An 18,568-nucleotide genomic window follows, 5' to 3' on the forward strand; every position below is an offset into this window, starting at 1 on the left:
ATCGGCCGGCCCGCGTTTCAGTACATCTTAATAAAGTAATCCCCTCTCTCGTTTTTCTCCCCTTAGGAATTCTCTTGTTCTCTCTGTTCCTCCGGCTTGATCGAGGCAGCCCTGCAATGATTTGTTTTCTTTTCAGATTTAAGGTTGAGGCGGGCCATGCCTTATCATTAGTCTGAAGTGACTGTTGCTTTTTTCTATCTTCACTTTCGTGTGTGTGTGTGTGTAAGTGTGTGTGTGCGTGCGTGTGTGCTTGCAACAGATTGTACACGTAAGCCACCAGAAGCTGCCTGGAGAATTACATCGTTTGATAGCGATTCATTTACAGATCACTGGAAGTGTTACAGATGACGTAGTCCAGGCCAAGAGGTGGCCGGGACTCCTTTAACAGGGTGCGATCGTAGTGCTTTGATTTATGATGATTTCATTGTATTTGATATCATTCATGCTTTATTCCTGAAAGTCAACGAGTCTGTAAAAATCTGCATCCACTTAGCTGCATATCAAACTGGATAGAAGTGAACAAAGGGGTTATGAAAAGTGACCTGGTCTGGACACACTGGTGCCTGTCATCCATCTTACCTCACGCAAGGCATGTTAGTACGATTGTAGGATGCGTGGGGTGGGCATCCCTGTAAATCACTGCTTAAGCAGCTGGGCTGAGGCAGGGGGTACAGGGTTAATGACTTTCTCTGTCTGTCTAGGGGGGTGCGGTGGCTTTCGGGGAGGATAAGATTGGCTTCGTAGGGTCAGGTAGTCCAGAGAGCTTCCTTCAGTCAGATAAAAGGGCCAGGTCACTGTCATTTGGTAGAGAAGGAGAATAATAGCAATGCAACTCAAGAGTGTTTTCATTGCTGAAAATTATAAAAAAAAAAAACACACCTTTGCATTGCCAAACGGCAAATCACTGAGCATTCTGTGCATTGCTTTTAATGTTGCTAGTGTCACATTTTTTTTGTAACCTTGCCAAAGTGCCTGTTTATATATGTATTTAATATAATGATATTTTAAACATAGATGTAATTATTTGTACATGTGAATTTAGACTATGATCTAAAGCTTATGAACCATCCAATATGAGCGTTTGGTTATGTAATGGCGGTAGCTCCCTTTTTCGCCCTTCTGAATGAATCAGTTTTTCTAGCATGGCCCGCTGTAGATATCCGGCTTCAGTGGGAGTGTGAGAAGAGTAAATCTCTAATCCTGGGGAATACGTTGATATCAGGACCCTAACAATTCATTCACAAATATAAACCTACAATCCATGCTAAGCTAAGATAGCTTTCTTGCTACAGCACCTTGGGGATAGGACTTATCCGTAGATTTACGGTGGGGTTTTAACAATTTGCCATCATATAATCCTTTATTGCTGGTGTCTTCCTCTTGTAAGTCGCTTTGGATAAAAGCATCTGCTAAGTAAAGTAAAGTAAAGTAAAGTATTAGTGGTAGATTTGCATAGTCCAGAATGCCATGATATATATATATATATATATATATATAATATATATATATATATATATATATATATATATATATATATATATATATATATATATATATATGTATGTATATATATATATATATATATATATATATATATATATATATATATATATATATATCAATGAATGTCGCTTAAATGTATAACATGTGTATTTAGTATTGTAATCTTATTTTGATACAATAAGTAATAAAAAGGGCTGAAAACATCAGACTGAACAGGCTCAAATGTGCAGGGCAATCATTTGAATTTATTGCAGTTCAGTATTTACATTTACATTTGGTTGTAACGTAATCCAACTCTTTATCGTTGTAAAATTTCTCTGATTTCTAAGCAAACCTGATTTCTTTTTTCCATTAGAAATAATTTGATCGAAGTAAAAGCAAAAATGGAGCTCTTGAAAATCATTTCGGGGAGCTGGAGAGTGCTTCGTCATACAGGGAAAAATAAATACTATTAACAATGAAAACCTCTGGCAACTACAAACTTTTCCAATGTAACGTCTTTTCATGGATAAACCGTCTGTCCTATTGTATATTCTATAATGATTTCTTTCTCTCAAACTCATCTAAGGAACAGGGGGGTTGGAACAGGGCTCCGCCGAAAGGTGTTTGTGATGCATTGGCAATGAACTCTGTGCTCCAGCTTTGCGTAATGGCATTTTTATTTTAGGATAATCTAAATAATCATCCTCACGCTTTCCCTATGGCTCTTCTTCGTTCTTCTGTTGAGCAAATTGCATGCTTTCTGCAAAGGTCTACAGTGGATATGGGTTTAGTTGGTGGCAACTAGAGACTGCACGTTAAATTGACATTTGTGTCAAATTAACTACTGTTTTCATATTGTGTACCTGTCTGCCACAGCCTGCCAAAAAAGCTCAGAAAGCTTTTTTCCTCTGTGTATATGGCACAATGGTGTACACCAAGCACGAAACGCTTAACCATACAGTACAAATAAATATATTTGTTATCCTAAATGCATTGATGCGTCTGTATCTACTCTGTACATCCGATGCTGTTAACCCTTCTGTAAAAATCTTATAGGAACACTTTTTTTAAACAGAAAAAAGGATTTCAGTCCATTAGATTCATTCAGATACACATTTTGATGGGTTTGCTATATTTCTTAATATTTCATAAAGATGAGGTGAGGTATATCCCTGAACATTCTAAACAGAGTAAGTGCAAAGAGCCAGCACATTTTATCATTCGGAAACATGCTGATTCTTTGAAAGATAATAGTTTCCTACTTAATAACATTTAATAGCGTTATGATAGACGCAAAAAAAGTAAAGGAAAAAACATCAGACCAACAAAATTGACTGAACTCAGCAAAGCATCTTTTCAAGGCAATATCCTCCAAAGGTCTCCATCTAACCTCATTCATGTTTGCATATAATATAAAACAAAAAGTATAGGTATAACACAGTAACCATGATGAAAAATAGACTATAAAACTTGCTTTGAAATCATATGTATCTGGCCAATGTCTTTTTTAAAAGAGAGGCGCTTTTAGCTTACTGTTTCCCACACTTTACTGTACTATACATACACACATATGTTACAGATTGATACCCAGCACTGCCTAATAAGGCTTGTAGTGCCTCAAATCGCCATCACAAGATCACTGTAGGGCTTTTTAACACTGTTCGTTTAAAAAAAAAAAAAGAAGAAGATATACAAGAGTATGTATATAAATACAGATTTGCCTGCAACGCGCCCAGACCTCAGTCCGATTTCTCGGGTCGCCAGTTAGCTCCCCTCGTTCCAGTCAGGCATGATGCTGACACTGTGCACGGTGTGGTACTGGTGAGGTGAGAGTGTGCGTGGGATGCCGTGCGGGTACAGCGCGTACTCGTTGCCCTGCAGGCCGCCACCTCCGGGGGACTGGAGACCCGCGCCTGGACTGCACTGTCGTGGACCCAGTGTCTGGTGAGGGCCCATCGAGCTCTGGTACATGGCATGGGCTTCGCCCAGCTGGGGAGAGGCGTGGCTGGCCACCCCGCTCAGCCGCGACATAAGTGGGCCGGAGGCGAAGTGGGCAGAGAAGTGCTGGTAAGGGAGTCGCTCCATGGGTTGCATGCCAGCCACTGAGCAGCTGCCGTAGGGTGAAACGCTCGCCCAGGAGTTGCAGCTGATGTCCTCCAGGCTGGGAACCGGCTCGGCCGTCTGCGAGGTGCTGGCGTACATGCAGGCCTGGCGCTGACCCGACTCAGTCCGGTAGGGGCCTCCGGCTGCCAGGCCCAGCGGCTGCGAGTAGCTGACCGGCCGGTAGTAATGGTCATCCTCGCTGGAGGAGCTCTCCATGTAGGCCTTCTTGTATGAGTGGTCTCCCGAATGGCAGTCGTCCTCCACTGTGGATACAGACAGAAAAAAAGAAAAAAAAATTATTCTCTGAGGCAAATCATTTATTATTATATATATATTAACAGGTTTAAATCATCCAGAATGAAGTAGTAGCGAGGGTGGGAGCTGTCCATCATCAATCAACAGGCTCCTCCCATTTTTAAAACGGTTCCTCCCATTATAAAACGTTTAAGTTCGTGTTCTGGAAGTTATTAATTTCTGTAAAGCATTATATAAAATCCAGTGGTAGCGCATATTCAAAAATGTTCCTTATACTGCAATATTTTTTTTTGGGGGGGGGGGCCAAGGTCATTTTCAGTTCATCATATAAACGTTCTTTCTTTAAAAGCTTTTCAACATTTATTTATTGTGAGTGCACCTTGGACGAATTACATCAACAATCTGCAGCAAGAATCTGTATCTAAAAGTAGAATCAGAGTTACGTCCTTAAACTGTCTCATTCTTCCGGTGCGCCAAACCAGTGCTGTCCAGTGAAATGTGATGACAAAATAAGGTATTTGCGGAGGAAGTTGTTTTATAGTGGAGGTGTTGTGGTTGTGTAGTTAAATGGGGGGGGGGGTCCTTCTGGAGCCGACCTTTTCTCTTGATGCAGTGGTAGTCCTGGCCATGTTCGTGGGGCAGCGGGTACGACCCGGACTGGGGCAGCAGGTCCTGTGACGTGCTGGTGACGCCATTCTCGCACGAGAACCCGGAGCCCATGCCCCCCACTGAGCCCATTCCCTGCACCTCTCCGCTGAACGGGCTCTGGCTGGTGCCCACCCTCTGGCGGACTGTGCTGCGGGGCACCACCGGGTACTCTTTACTGCTGCAGGAGGGGAACACACAACTTAATCATTGTCAACCTACACCAACCACACCCGGCATGAATCTGCTTCACTCATCCACCATAATTAAGAGCCATTTAATGGTTTTGTCCAGGATTCGTCTCGCAAACTAACGTGAATCGTAAATGCGCAACATAAGTTTTTTTTTTTTTTTTTTGCAATTTCTGCACTTGTTCCTTTCTTTCCCACCGCTGTCCTGGCCCCCACCCCAACTCGTAACCAAGACCAGACCTGCTTAGCTTCAACTCTTTGTGATGAGAAGGCACAGGCCCTCGGAAAGGACGGGGTGGTATGGCGTCCGGCCAGCGGAGGACACGTGTTACATTACAGGTGCACATTTACCATAATTCACAGACACAGCAACCTTTTATATCACATATCATCATGTATCCATTCACTTTTTTTGGGATGGTCATGGAATTTGCACAACCATAACCCCATGCTCGCCCGGCCTTTAGAGGTATCCCTCTCTCATTTGGAGAGCGTTGCCTTTGTTGGGGCTCAAACCAGATTTTCTGCTTTGAAAATGTGTTTTTCCACACGGCGTGGCCTGTTATGGCAGTCATCTGGAGCAAATAAGAGCGTACGGCCACGTGCGCCCCGCCTCTTTGCGGGAATGGAGGGATCGTTGCTGCGGACAACTGTTTCAAATCTCCTCTCCGGGCGGCGGAGGGTCTTTGCGTGAAAGAGAGATGGCGCGGTGGTTTGTTTTTTTTTCTATTTTTTTACTTCCTCCGGGCCGCGCCGGGCCAGCCATGAAAGCGTCCGACGCGAAGCCTGGCCTGAGCTCAAGCGCCACACTTACATCACAGACCCCTGCGCGAGGGGATGCCGTGAGATGCGCCGCGCTGGAGAAGAGTCCTACGTTTCCACTGATGCCACGATGATCTCAAATCAGCTGAGCCTTGTAAACGTTGTCTTATGTCTTATGTAGTGGAAATCCTTTCGGTTTCTCCAGATTTCTGTGTGTCTGCACCTTTTATCCTAGCCATACATCAGAAGACTTCTTTTAAAAGGTTTGAAATATTTTTGAAAAAACTACAGTCTCACATGTAGTTTTTTTTGTAGCTCTATGGTTTTTAATGCTCACGTTCAAGGTCAAGCGCTTCCTGTTATCGGCATTATTTTCATTAGTCAAGACTTAAAGACTTGCGATAATATCAAGCACTTCAGATTGCGCCTCACACACTGACGGGACCCCAAATTCCTCACGAGTTCATTATGATTTGGAGAAATTTGTCTGCAAATCGTGTGGTGTAAGGTCAACATTATAGGCTGTCACCGTTGGCTGAAAGGGAGATTTGAGGGGCGTCGGTGTCACCTTGACTCTTGAACTGAAAGTCTTGTGGGTGTTTTCGGTGTTTGGCTGATGGGTGAATGGGGCAAGTGTGCGCTGCTGCTCACATTTATGTATTTATTTTACCTCTGCATTCGGGACATCCGATGGAGCTCCATGTCGTCACTCCCACGAAAGCCTTTGGCGAAGGGGTTGTTCTCAATTTTCAGCTGAGTTATCTGGAAAACCGACAGTATTTGGTCACCGACGCCTCATTTACATTTGCATTTTTGGCTTTTGGCAGACGCCCATATTCAGAGCGACTTACAGTTCAGGTTCACTAGGACCCCGACTACAGACACAAATCATTCTATCCACTCTGCTGTAGTCTTTCTTTTAGCAGTCCGACTGTAAGAAGGTTAAAAGTTAGTCTAAGTTTTCTCTAAAGTGTAAAGTGTGAAGCTGCCGTTTCAATTACTGGCTGCAAGGCTTCCAAAATACTTTTCATTTCATTTAGTTGTACAAATATAATCGTTTACTTACATAATCAATAAATGACAAATTCAATTGTTTTACCATATGTTTTAGTTTAAAAAAAAACAACTTATAGTAGAAAACTGTTTCGTGAGTGCAGCAGGGTGCGGCGGAAAAAACGGGGTGGACCCACGCATTGCGGGACATTTGATGAGACCGACCTCGCCGAAAAATACATCTTTTTTGAAGTGTTAGAAAATATTTTCCGAAATCTTGCGTTTTGAAATATTGTTTTATGGCGTGTTTGTCGCATCTGCTCGCAGTAAAATATGAATTCCATGCTATCCTTCATTTGTCGCAGAGATTTTATTGCGTTGTATTCTGTTTTTTGTGCAAAAACTCTATTCTCGCCGGTCGCTTTTGTAAAAAAAAAACCAACAAAAAAAACAGAAGGTGGTTCTTTTTTTTTTTTTCCTGAGGAAATACTATTATGATGAATAATACCTCCAGGAGAGGTGGGGCCATTTGCTTGGCTCTCACGTTGTAAAAGATCCGCTATGCGCGACTGGCGCATTTCATTATCGATCCCTCAGCAACGAGCGATCGTGCCCTTTAATAAGGTGGATTGGCGCGCTTGTGTGGCTCGTTTCGACCTTGATCGTGAATATAGAACATACTCCGTTTACTTTCTTTGTCGTGACTGGAAGCAGTTTTTTTTTTTCAGCTCGATCTCAGCGCGACTTCGTTAAATGGAAATAATTGAAACCGCGAGGAGCAGCGGCGGCGCTAATGATCGTCAGAAGCCGCCAATTAGAGCGCTGCGCGTAATGAACGTTTCCGTCCTGTCGGGAGTTTGCGCGGGCAATCTGGATTGGCTCGTGATCTCCACCCCATCTCCACCCCTCCCACTCGACCACCTCCCACCGACGGGGCAACAAGTGGCAACTCCAAAATACGAAAACCTCTAAATCTATTCAAATATATATGATAAATATATATAAAACCACATTTTTTACGCGTATGGATAATAAATATCCAGAGCGACTTAGAACTATTCGCCTCTCTCTACTTAAAAATTATTCGGATCGATTTAATCGACCTTATTGTCTTAAATCTATGCGAAGACGTAACGGAATATTTAACACATCTCTCAATGCTTCGTGACAATAAAATACGTCCCCAAAAAGCATATCTGTAGATGTATATAATTATTTACAGAACATAAGGCAAAAAAAAATTCTGCATTGCTTAAATTAAGCCAGGTTGAAAAAAACTCGTAGGAATAAACGTTACTTTCCATTCGCTCAGTTTTGCTCGATGAAACATTAAATAGAAACTGAGAAAAAATGTAAACGACTGACTCCTAAAAACCACGTCTTCTTTCGTTCAAAAGGAATAAATTAAAACTCGTGCAACGTCCTCTGTATTCCAGTTTATAACAGGCTACCAAATCAGCGCAGCAGACAGCAGTGCCGTTTTATTTTAATTTTAGTCTTTGTTCAAGTGGTATTCCTTGAAATTACAAGGTCATATTTCTAACACGCGGCCGCAGAAAGTCGGACCGTCAATTGCGTTTCTGACCTAAAATAAAGTTGCTCTTTAAACGTTTAAAGGTAAAGAGGCCTGCGTGGGCAGCGTGACGTGAAATGGCGTCACGAGAGGAACGAACACGGTTCGTTCACCAGAACTTGACCGGCGCTAAATGATCCGTTAGTCCGGTGCGTCGTGCCAAGCTGTTTTATATTCGTTTTCTTTTTTCTACTTCCTTGTTCATGAATGATTATTATCAGGATTGTTTTGGGACCTACCTTGTGGTTCTGGTAGGAAGTGACCGCGATGAAGGCGGTTTCCGGGAAGACGTGGGTGCAGAACGCCGTGTTTTTAGAGCCGAACCCGTTGTTCTCGTCCGCCTTGACGATGTGGATTCTGGGCTGGTATTTATGCATAGAATTCAGGATGATCTAAAATGAGCAAAAAAAAACATTTATTATTTTTTTTATAACGATTACAGCAGTGTTATGTTAATTTACAATAATGCTCAGTCCCTGCTCTGTTTGTTCTCCCTGGGCTCAGGGGACGGAGGCGTATGAGCGTACAGTCCATTAAAGACCCAGAAAGAGGACGAGACTGGGCAATAAAAAATGAAAATGAAAAAAGTCACCAAGCCGGTGGAAACTGCAAGCAATTTTGCTAAAGTGACAAGCCCCTTCAAACACTGACCGAATATTGATTTACATCGTCCGCCATTAAACGGCGACAAGAAAGTTGTCCTCTGAGCAGCAGTAAAATGCACTTTTCCATCTGCAGCTGTCGGCTCATTACGTTGAGCTGGGAGAGAGTTCTTCTACGTCTCGAGGTGGCCATGAGCCTTTACCGTCGCGGACGGACGGGTGCGTGCCTGATACGGAGAAAAGTGACACGGCCACGGTGGCCTCGCGTCACATCTGGCTAGCGTCTCTCCGCATGCAGTAATCCCCCCGAAACGCACGCCCCGACAACAGCAAAAAGTGACGCTGCCGTCACCCGTCATGCCTTCTTATGTGGGATTTTTTTTGGGGGGGACTTTGCAGGAACACCGTGGTTCAGCAGGACCGGCCGTCCTCCCTCGTCTCTCACTCCGTCAGAATATTCAGAAATCCGCCAGGCTAACAGGGCCCTTATATATATATGTATATGTCTTCTTTTTTTTTTTTATTTTAACCCCCCCTCCAGCATGCCGAGCCGGGGTTGGTGGTAGAGGGGACCACCCAGTCGGCCCTCGGCCCCGGGTCTGCTCTCCGGCTGCCCCGGCGCTCCGTATCTCCGCTCCCTCCCCGCCCCGGACAGACTGTGATAGTTGCTGTTGATAGTGAGGGATGACCCCGGGGGTCCCGCCCGGTCGCCCCGCCGCTTTCATGTCCCGACATCACAGGCCCCGTGAAACCCTCTAGATTAACAGGCTTTGTATACCCGCCGCCATCGCTCATCTCCCGCTGTCGCTAAGACGTAAACAGCTCGGGCGCGGAGCCTCTCCGAGGCGCGCCCGCGCCGGCCCGGCTTCCCCGTAGATGTGTGCCGATGGTGCCGGGGGGGGGGGGAGAATGCGTAAGCTTATCGAAGGGGTGACGGATGAGAAGGCCGCGATCAAAGCGGCACCTCTGACCCTTCGCTGGGCGCGACTCAATATCAAAAAACGCTGCAAACGGGTAGAAAAAGTAGCCTCCTCCTCCTCCTCTTCCTCCTCTTCCTCCTCCTCTTCCTCCTCCCAGACAGCTACACTCTCACTGTTGTGCACGTAGTGTCCATCTGATCTGCTCTGCTTAGTCCCGTCTTCCCGCCCCACCCCTGTGTCATGTGTTGGGCTTTATTAGTTAAATAGGATTCTTCCCGAACACCCGCCTAACCGGACCCAGTCCTGGGAATGGCTGCCACCACCTGGAGCCTCAGCTTGCTCCACCGCGTTGTTATTTCGGCGGGGAGGCTGGATCTGGCTCCTCTCCTTCCCTCGGCGACTGGACATGCCAAGAACCACTGCGGCCGATCAAAACACTTTTGCAGTGCTGCTCGCCAGATTCCGAGCCAGATCCGATTTCTGCCCTCCGGCCGGGGTTCGGCGGGACAACGAGCGGGCCCGGTCCCCCTGGGCACCGCTGGCACGGCCCGAGACGAATGGGCCCCACACGGGAGCGCGCCGCGATGATGAATCGGGACGATAAGGCGCCGGCTTAGTAGCTCGATTCCGTCATTTCACTCGCGCAAAACGGACAACCTGGCAACCGGCACCCCGTTTACACAGAGGAGGAGGAGGAGAAGCTCGGAACAGCACCAAGTACTAAAAAAAAACATATTCAGGCCGTTTCTCTTCCACACTCGGAAAGGAACGTGGACCTTAAAGTGCTGTGTGAACCCCTTCCAGGGTCAAAGGTCACACAGATATGGCGTTACAGGACACTGCCCAGTGGCTTTATATAAATGACGTTTGCATTGTTGCGGCCTGTGCCTGTTTGTCGCTAGTAAGCGTTATTACTACTGAAGCTGGAGTGTCACGTCCTGGGACGTCCCGCGTTGGGAATACAACACTGTCAACTATCCGCCCTCGTGTTCTTTCGGCTTCCGCTCATACCGGTTCTGGCAATTCGGTTCCCACTGTGAACACCCGGACTTCCAGTGTTTATTCTAAAGTGTGAATATGAAGGAAGTCGCGGTGATTCAAACAACCCAGTACAGTACACTAGTACAGCAAGCGGGCAGAAGGGCGCAAAGCAGCGCTATGAAGAGAGTAAGTCGCCGTAAACTTACATGTCCGAACGGGTCGAGGTGGTTGTTCGTCAGCTTCAGCTTTTGGAAGGAGACAAGCTGCCGCATCCAATGCGCTCCCGTCGCCGGAGAGTCCGGGTGGACGTAGAGCCTCCCGGGCATGGCTGGCTCGGCCTTGCCTGTCACGGACCTGAGTCACAGCACAGAAGCCAGCGTTTTATCTCACACCTCCGTGACCCGGTCATGCAGAAAAAGCGCCACACGTTCAAGCAAAGTTCACACACACACACGCGCACACGCACACGCGCACACACAGATACTTATAATTTATTTAATAATATCCAAGTTGTTCAGGATCAGAAAGACGAAATTGGACGAAAGTACCAAGGAGGATTTTTACCTCCTGACTCTGAACTAATGGATTGTCAAAAACATGAACATTAAATTGCAACAATTCTCACATTAGAATCCACTGGATTATTAACGGCGTATTAACAGTTTATTAATTAGCAGCGCATTTCAGCGATGGCGATATGAAATGCATATTATTGCGGGGTTTTGTTAAATAAATAAATCATTTCGGCCATGTGGTCGGTGTCGCGCTGGATCTCGCGTCGCTTTGTTAAATAAACGAGTAAAACGGTGGCCGATCCTGAGGGCGATCAGGTCCGGCGCATGCGCAGCAGCGGTCACGATCAGCGATATTGACACGTGAACAGCGTAGCGGAACGGCCCCGCTATTCAAAACCACTGACCCCAAACCACACACACACACACACACACACACACACACATACGCCCTCACACGCACGCACGCACGCACGTCGGATAGAAGTATATATATAAGTATATATAGAAGTTTCCTTCTCCGTTCCTGTGCATTTTCTTCCAGCGAAATTTAAGACATGAGCCTTTATTTAGTTTTGGCCTGGCTTGTCAAGAAGACCCCCCTCTTCACATCTCTCTCTAACACACACACACACACACACACACACACACTTATATCCGTTGCTTAAAACTGACAAAAATCGCTCAAACTTGCATGCGATTGAGTCTATTTAAAATTTAAAAAAATATATTTCAAGCCAACATAACAAATGTTTGACTCTTTAAATGGAAACGGCAACACTTGAAGGTAAGAAATCAGACTACAATCGAACAAATGTTCTTTACGAAAGTACGGTGCCGTTTTTTAATCTCAGCCAACACGGTGTCGGGGGAAGAACGTCCCAGAAATATGGAACACTCGATACACTCGTTCTAACTGTGGAAAACGCGTCTAATAAAGGCACCACAGAGGGTCCATTGTGTCTTACGAACCATTTATTATCGGCGAATTTATAGCGGTGGTCGTCCGCAGGCACGACATCCATCAGGAGGATATATTTCGTTTTGGGGTTCAGTCCAGTCACCTTTACTTTGAAGCTGGGGAACATTCGCCTAGAAATAAGGGGGAGAAGAAAAACAAATTTTATTGCTGCACGAAACGTTTGAATAACATTTACATGGGCTGCGTTATTATTATTATTATTTTTTTACATTTTGCACTGTATGCATGTCTTTTATTAAAGATTATAAGTTACGTTCAGTTAGAGCTTATGACATCAGAACGTTTTCTAAAGATCCGAAGTGAAATGTTCGTCACGTCTCCCTTCAGATGCCATGTGGCTTTTTTCCCAACTGAACTGCTGGAAAAGTTCAGTGCGCGCGTCAGAATTTATTTTAATTTTACTCAACCGTTGTCCATACAGTTCGAAACTTCAGAAAGTGCACATATCTGAGGTCCTCTGCACAAACCACCCTAAATGTACCTTTTTTGCTGTATAAGGAAATGTTTGAAATTGTATTTATATATATATATATATAATATTATATATAAATGTATTTTTCCCACCGAAACCTCCCGCTGGTGGATCCTGTGGCTTTTCCGGGATGCCTTCACGTGACCGCGATCCATTCGGTCAAAAGAGGCAAACAACAGAACCGGCCCTGTTACCCCGGAATAATAATCGTTTTTATTTTTCACGTCTGACTAGTCCCGGATGCCGGACGAGGTGCCGAAAAAGAGTCTAAAAGGCTGGACAGAAATAATAATAAAAAAGTGCCCGTGTTAATAATAAAACCGATCCTAATGAATAACGAGGAATTGAAAGCTACGAGGGGATTTGCCCGCATGCTTTATTAATTTGCATTAAAAAATGCACGTGTCTATAGCAGGAATAATATGAATTAAAAACACGGGAACTGTTCGGAGTACCAGGGCCAGACGTGAATAAACTCCCGGAGACACTACAGACGGCGCGTTAAGACGCACGGTTGTCCGTGCTGGTTACTATCTGACGGCGTGACGCAGGCGACCGCGTCCCGGCCTCGTTCTCGAACTCTGGAGTCGCGCGCGCGCGTCACGCGCGTCACGCAGGCGCGCCGCCGCGCGTTTAACCCGGTCGAGTTTTCTGTCCTCCGCCGGGGACGGAGCAGGTCAGCGGTCCGCCACCCCCCACAATCCACCGCGGCGGAGAACCCGGAGGATCTGGGATGGTTCCCTGTCCCTTCACGTGAGAATGAAAAGGTTTTTTTGAGAAATGGCGAGTTCTCCTACCTCCCCGCCTTGGTGATGATCATCTCGGTGCCCACTTCGTGGAATTTTGTCCAGAGCTCTCTTTCGTGCAAGTAAACCTTAATACCTTCCATCCCCTGTAAAAAATAAAATAAAAACATACATAACTAATTTTAAACTATATATATATATATATATATATATACCATATATAAAAATAATCTATGTATATGTGTGTATACAAACTAATTTGTAAAAAAAGTTCATGTCAAGATCAGACTATGTTGACACTGTGTTGCCTGCAGGCCCACGTTGGCTACATGATCTCGCGAGAACTGCCAGAGTTGTGACCCGCACACCTTGTGCTGGGCTAACATCGTTCTGCAACTTTATAAAAGCGATTGAAAAATAAAATAAAATAAAAATTACCCCCCCCCCCCTTACACACACACACGTTTTCATCATCATTTGATCACGTGTTACCTTAATTCTTGTTATTTTTTTAAACAGGGTAAAAAGCAGATAACACGTCCGCAAATTGTAGTATTCTTCTATATTTAAGACAAATCCGAGCTACACGGAGCAGGCAGATGAAGCAGGAGTCGGCGCGGTGTTATTGATGCATGTGTGTGTGTGTGTGTGTGTGTGTGTGTGTGTGTGTCCGCCCTCACCTGTTGAATGTACGTCGTCTGCGACGACGGGGACTTGCCCGACGCGCCGCTCGCTTTCTCCGGGTTGGTGTCGCCGCCGTGGGCGTCCTTCTTGTCGGCGTCCGCGGGTGAAGGCTGGAGGCCGAACGTTTCCTCGCTGTCCGCCATGTCAGGGGGCCGGTGGTTCCACTACTGCAGCTGCCGGGTTAGAACAATAAAAAAAATATATTAAAATTCATAAAAATTCAATAAAAGTACAACAACAACAAAAACGAATTCTAGCGAATTGTCTCTGCGGCGGTTTGATCTAAATGATCGTTAACTTCGGAGAATGTAGAGTACATTGCGTGCGAGGGTCGCGACGTCGCGACGTGGGCTGGGCCCTCTTGTTGGAACGCGATTCTGGTCGCAGCATCTTTACTTAACGCGACGGATGTGTCGTATTAAGTTGTAAAAACGTTCAGGCGGCCCCGTGTGCTGCGTGGGCGACGGTGGGTTCCTCCGAACAACAGACAAACGCCCACGACGCTATATTCGCTCTTCAAAGTTTGGCGGCGTCGGGGGACAATAGACGCGCGTGCCCGTCGGGAAAGTTCCCCGGTGTCGCGCGGGATTATTTCCGATGGACGGCCGGAGCGGTCCGAGATCGCGGTAACAACGACGCCGGGGGGGGGGGGGCTCTTCCGTGGAACGTTGCTTTACCTTCGGTATCCAGATGCGAGGCGCAGCCAAAAATAATAATACTAATAATAATAAAACTAAAGCAAACTAAAAGCAAAAATAAAGGCCAGAAAAAAAAATTAAAAAATCTTCCTTTTCTCCCTCTTCGAAAAGAAGAGCCTCACGGTTCGTGCGGCGGCGACGTATATTCCCAGCGTGCAGCTCGCGGGCGGCTCCCGGTTATCGCGCCATCCGTCGGAATTCCGTGCGTCGGGACGTCGGAGAGACGCGCGGCGGCGGACCGTTATTCGGGGGAGCCTGCCGCGGCGCTCGCGCGTACCATTGTAGTGGGGTCCCCGTACAAGAGCAGGTCTGTCACCGCCTCCCTCCCTCCCTCTCTCTCTCTGGAAAACGGAAACGCGGCCCGGGGTCTCGCGCGCATTGGTCCATCCTCGTGTCCCCTCCCCCGTCACCCCCCCCCTCCCTCCCTCCCTCCCACCTCCTTTAAAAAACAAAAAATAAAAAAAAAACCTTTCTGTCTTTGGCTGGAGGAGACCGGGGAAGAGGAGGAATGTAAAATATCGATCGATCCGTTTGTTCGGTGCCGAAAAACCCCAAATCTCGTGCGATCAATTAACGGCACGTTCGGACCGCGTTGCGTCATCACGCATCGGTATGCGTGAAAATGAGCGCAAGTCCACCCCCCCTACCCCGTCACGAGTGGACCGGGTCACGGCGAGGTTCGTAATTCCGACAACAAGGCGGAATGTCGCCCCGGTGCGACAAAAACGAGGCGCACAGACCGAGCCTATAATTTGTTATAATACATCGTATTTCTGTGGAAGAGGGTTATTAGGCCTCTGTGGGGAACATTCTCGTTATTAATAAAACGCCTTCGTGCGTAAAAACGCGAGCGAAAGGGCGACGTGTCCTTTCTCGTGTCTGTCATGTGGAAAAATATATCAGCTTTTCATCACACCTCGCTGGTCCCGTCACCCTCTGCGCGTCGCCGTGTCCATACTTCCACACCCCAAATGTCAGTGGCCTTTACGCCAATAAAAAAAGGAGGAAAGAAAGAAAGAAAGAACGTAAGCAGGCGGGTTTCTGTCGTCATTTTGCGAGCCACAGGCCACACGAATTGCACGTTAATCGGGTTTCATTAGCACCTGCCCGACGCTTTCTGACGCCTCGCTTGGCGGGAACGCTCCACTGGCGCGCGCGCGCGTAGAATAAAAGTCGACCCGGCGTCGCGGGGTGAGTTGCTGTCGAAAGTTACAGCCTCTCGAACTGAACTCATCTGAATAAGTTCTAGCGGTCCAGATTTCTTCCACCGGCCGCCTCTACCCCCTTTTCACACGTTGTCGACTTTGTCGGCACTTCGGCTCAGTGGCCGTTGCATGACGGGGAATTGTTCTGATTATTATTCAGAAGTCAAGTTGAGCGTCACAGTCATTTCAGTCACGTACGTGTCAGACAGGTACACGGCGCAACGAACAGAGTGACGTACTGACGTAGAGCGCACGTGTGCGACGCCGACATAACGGGCAGGAGAAGGGGTGCTAGTAGCCTAGTGGGTAACACAGTCGCCTATGAACCAGAAGACCCGGGTTAGAATCCCACTAACTACCATTGTGTCCCTGAGCAAGACACTTAACCCTAAAATTGCTCCAGGGGGACTGTCCCTGCAACTACTGATTGTAAGTCGCTCTGGATAAGGGCGTCTGATAAATGCCGTAAATGTAAATGTAAATGTAGGAGAAAGTGCGAAATAAGGGACGAGGGCAGGACAAGACGAGCAACGGCGCTCCAAAAAAAGCAGTGAAATAAGAAAATGAAGGTGCAGAGGAACAAACGTGCAGGTTCCGCTGTGATGGAGTTATTATTATTATTATTATTATTATTATTACAACTATTTTAGTTTTAATAAGTCAGGATGGAGGGCTCTGGGTTGCGTAGCCAGAATAAAAGATAAAATGGTGAGAAAGCCTCGGAGTACATTTTTTTTTACACCCTCTTCCCGTCCCGCGTTGTCGCGTTGGAACCGGGCGGCAATTACCGGGTCGTCTACACCAATCAGAGCCGGAGTCGGGTTGGCGTTCACAATCTCATCCTTCCGATTCTCCAGTGATCGATTACCAAAACTCTGGCAAAACGGCGAGATCAAATAAACACGAAAAGACGTTTGATATTAAATATTAAATCCACGTCCGTGAATTGTGGGAGAATCCCGACCCCAATAAAACGTTTAAACGACGCGGCTTTGTGGCCGAACAAACGTGCCCAGTCCGCCTGCTCGGGTAAATGCGTATATATTTATATATGTATGTACGTGTCTATTCCACGGAGCGCGTGGGAATTCTTTTCCCTGTAAACTTTCCCGAACGAAAAGTGCAACTTTCTCAACTCTTAACTACAAAGTTTAGTTTACTTTTTTTTTTTATGAACTCGGTTTAAATTCACTCTTTCACACCCTTTTAATTTTACTTTGTCCAAATTAAGAAAGTTTTTTTTATTTTACTATTATTATTTTAAACGTAGACAAAAATGTGCAGATTTTGCAAACCCGTGCGTGCAGTAAACTTTGCGCAACTGTGTATAATTGATCTGAAAGACGAAGGCGCTGTTTTAAACCCGCTGTCACCGTGTCGCCGCACGTATTTCACCGGACTGTAGGATATTAAAGGCCGGTGCTTCACATGTTTGCCGTGAACGTTCCGAAAACGTTTAAACGCTTCGGCAGCGCCTCCAAAATGCCCATCGAGGAGTTAAAAAAAAGGTCGTCGCCCGAGACCACCATACTTTCACATATAAACACACACACACACACACACACACACTGCAGGTATAGACCACCAAAGTAAAACGGTCTGTAACCGTTATAAGTCGCCACTTTTGCAACCCCCCCCCCCCCCCCCAAAAAAAAAAAAAAAAAAAAACCAAACCAAACAAAACAAAACAAAGAAACAAAAAAAACCTGCAAACAGCGAAACTGAAATATCTGTGAACGTTTCGCTGTAATTGTTTTTGGGTGGTTGGTGGCTTTCCAGGGTGAAGGCTGATGGAGAGGTGAGGCTCAGCAGGTACAGTCTTTTTCCTTAGAATTATTTTTTTTTTCTTTGTAGGAAGCCACACTGTTGAGAGTGAATGAAAGAATAAAAAAAGATCTTGCTGAGAAGGCACGTTTGGTTTTAACCTGTCTTTTTTTAAGTAATGGTGGTACAACAAAAAAAAACATTTCTGTCTGGCTGTTCCTCCAAGTCAATAAAAGAAATACCAGGGATGCAGAAAGGGTGGCGTGAGGATGTGGAATAGACGGTTCTGATCCGACCAGTTTTCTTTAGATGTGATGCTGTAGGGGCTGCTGGGCACATCTGTAATGTAACGCACATGTGTCTGCGCGTGTGACGTGTTCCTGATGAATACGGATCGCATTGGCTGTGTGGTCCGTCCGATGCACTCCACAGTACTGTGTGTGTGTGTGTGTGTGTGACCTGTGTGTACGGTTGTGTTTGCACAGGCAGGTGTTTGCAGCGGTGGACTGAGAGCTCGCCACCAGGCCGGGAACTCGAAAAGCAGAAGATGGCGAAATTGATATGCGGTCGCACAGGAACATTACATTGGAACCAGCGTAATGGAACTCATCATTCTCAGCGCGCAGATAGGATAAAACAGGATGTTAAGTGACACCGTCATCTATCTGCTGTACATCTGCTTTAGCTTTTGGCCCATCGGTATTAGCTCGGATCTGTGACCTTGCAACCCGCACCCCTAAAATCCCATCCCGGGACGGCCCGCCTGATACTTTAATCTGCCAAAAGGGTTCTTGGTCCAAGTACGGGTCCCCGCTCGTGGGGAGCGGATGTTAAATGGCCACACATGGCCACGCCGCCCCGGCCCGCCCCGCCCGCCGAGGTTCTGGCTCGCTCCACTGGAGGGAAAGGGGCGATAAGGTATCTGAGGCGGTACAGTGGCGCGGTACTCAGCAGCGCTGTCCCCCACACCTCGGGCCTTACTCGCAGCTCTTCAG

The 18,568-nt window shown here is 46.4% G+C and overlaps 1 protein-coding gene across 2 annotated transcripts; it reads right to left on the reverse strand.

The window, feature by feature from the left end:
• Positions 1–3,210: 3,210 nt before the first annotated feature.
• On the reverse strand, positions 3,211–14,716 carry tbx5a (T-box transcription factor 5a). 2 transcript variants are annotated; one of them, XM_028973333.1, is made up of 9 exons: positions 14,584–14,716; positions 13,903–14,079; positions 13,274–13,368; positions 11,995–12,114; positions 10,717–10,864; positions 8,247–8,399; positions 6,112–6,203; positions 4,440–4,669; positions 3,211–3,851 (listed from the first exon to the last, which is right to left on the reverse strand). In XM_028973333.1, exons 2-9 carry the CDS (start codon positions 14,047–14,049, stop codon positions 3,250–3,252), a joined length of 1,587 nt encoding a protein of 528 aa, XP_028829166.1. In that variant the 5' UTR covers positions 14,050–14,079; positions 14,584–14,716; the 3' UTR covers positions 3,211–3,249. The 2 variants fall into 2 exon arrangements, with proteins under 2 accessions (XP_028829166.1, XP_028829167.1); XM_028973334.1 differs by lacking the exons at positions 13,903–14,079; positions 14,584–14,716 and adding an exon at positions 13,715–13,774.
• Positions 14,717–18,568: the final 3,852 nt, after the last annotated feature.

The sequence above is a fragment of the Denticeps clupeoides genome, chromosome 3 (assembly GCF_900700375.1).
Source record: "Denticeps clupeoides chromosome 3, fDenClu1.1, whole genome shotgun sequence".
Classification (NCBI taxonomy): domain Eukaryota; kingdom Metazoa; phylum Chordata; class Actinopteri; order Clupeiformes; family Denticipitidae; genus Denticeps; species Denticeps clupeoides.

What these genes read in the sequence shown, in the direction of transcription:
- tbx5a (XM_028973333.1), bottom strand. Translation starts at nt 14,049, where the DNA reads ATGGCGGACAGCGAGGAAACGTTCGGCCTCCAGCCTTCACCCGCGGAC. An exon ending in AGACGACGTACATTCAACAG is followed by an intron (nt 13,369 to 13,902) that starts GTGAGGGCGGAC and finishes TATTTTTTACAG; the next exon opens with GGGATGGAAGGTATTAAGGT. An exon ending in CGGATGTCCCGAATGCAGAG is followed by an intron (nt 4,670 to 6,111) that starts GTAAAATAAATA and finishes CCCCTCCTGCAG; the next exon opens with CAGTAAAGAGTACCCGGTGG.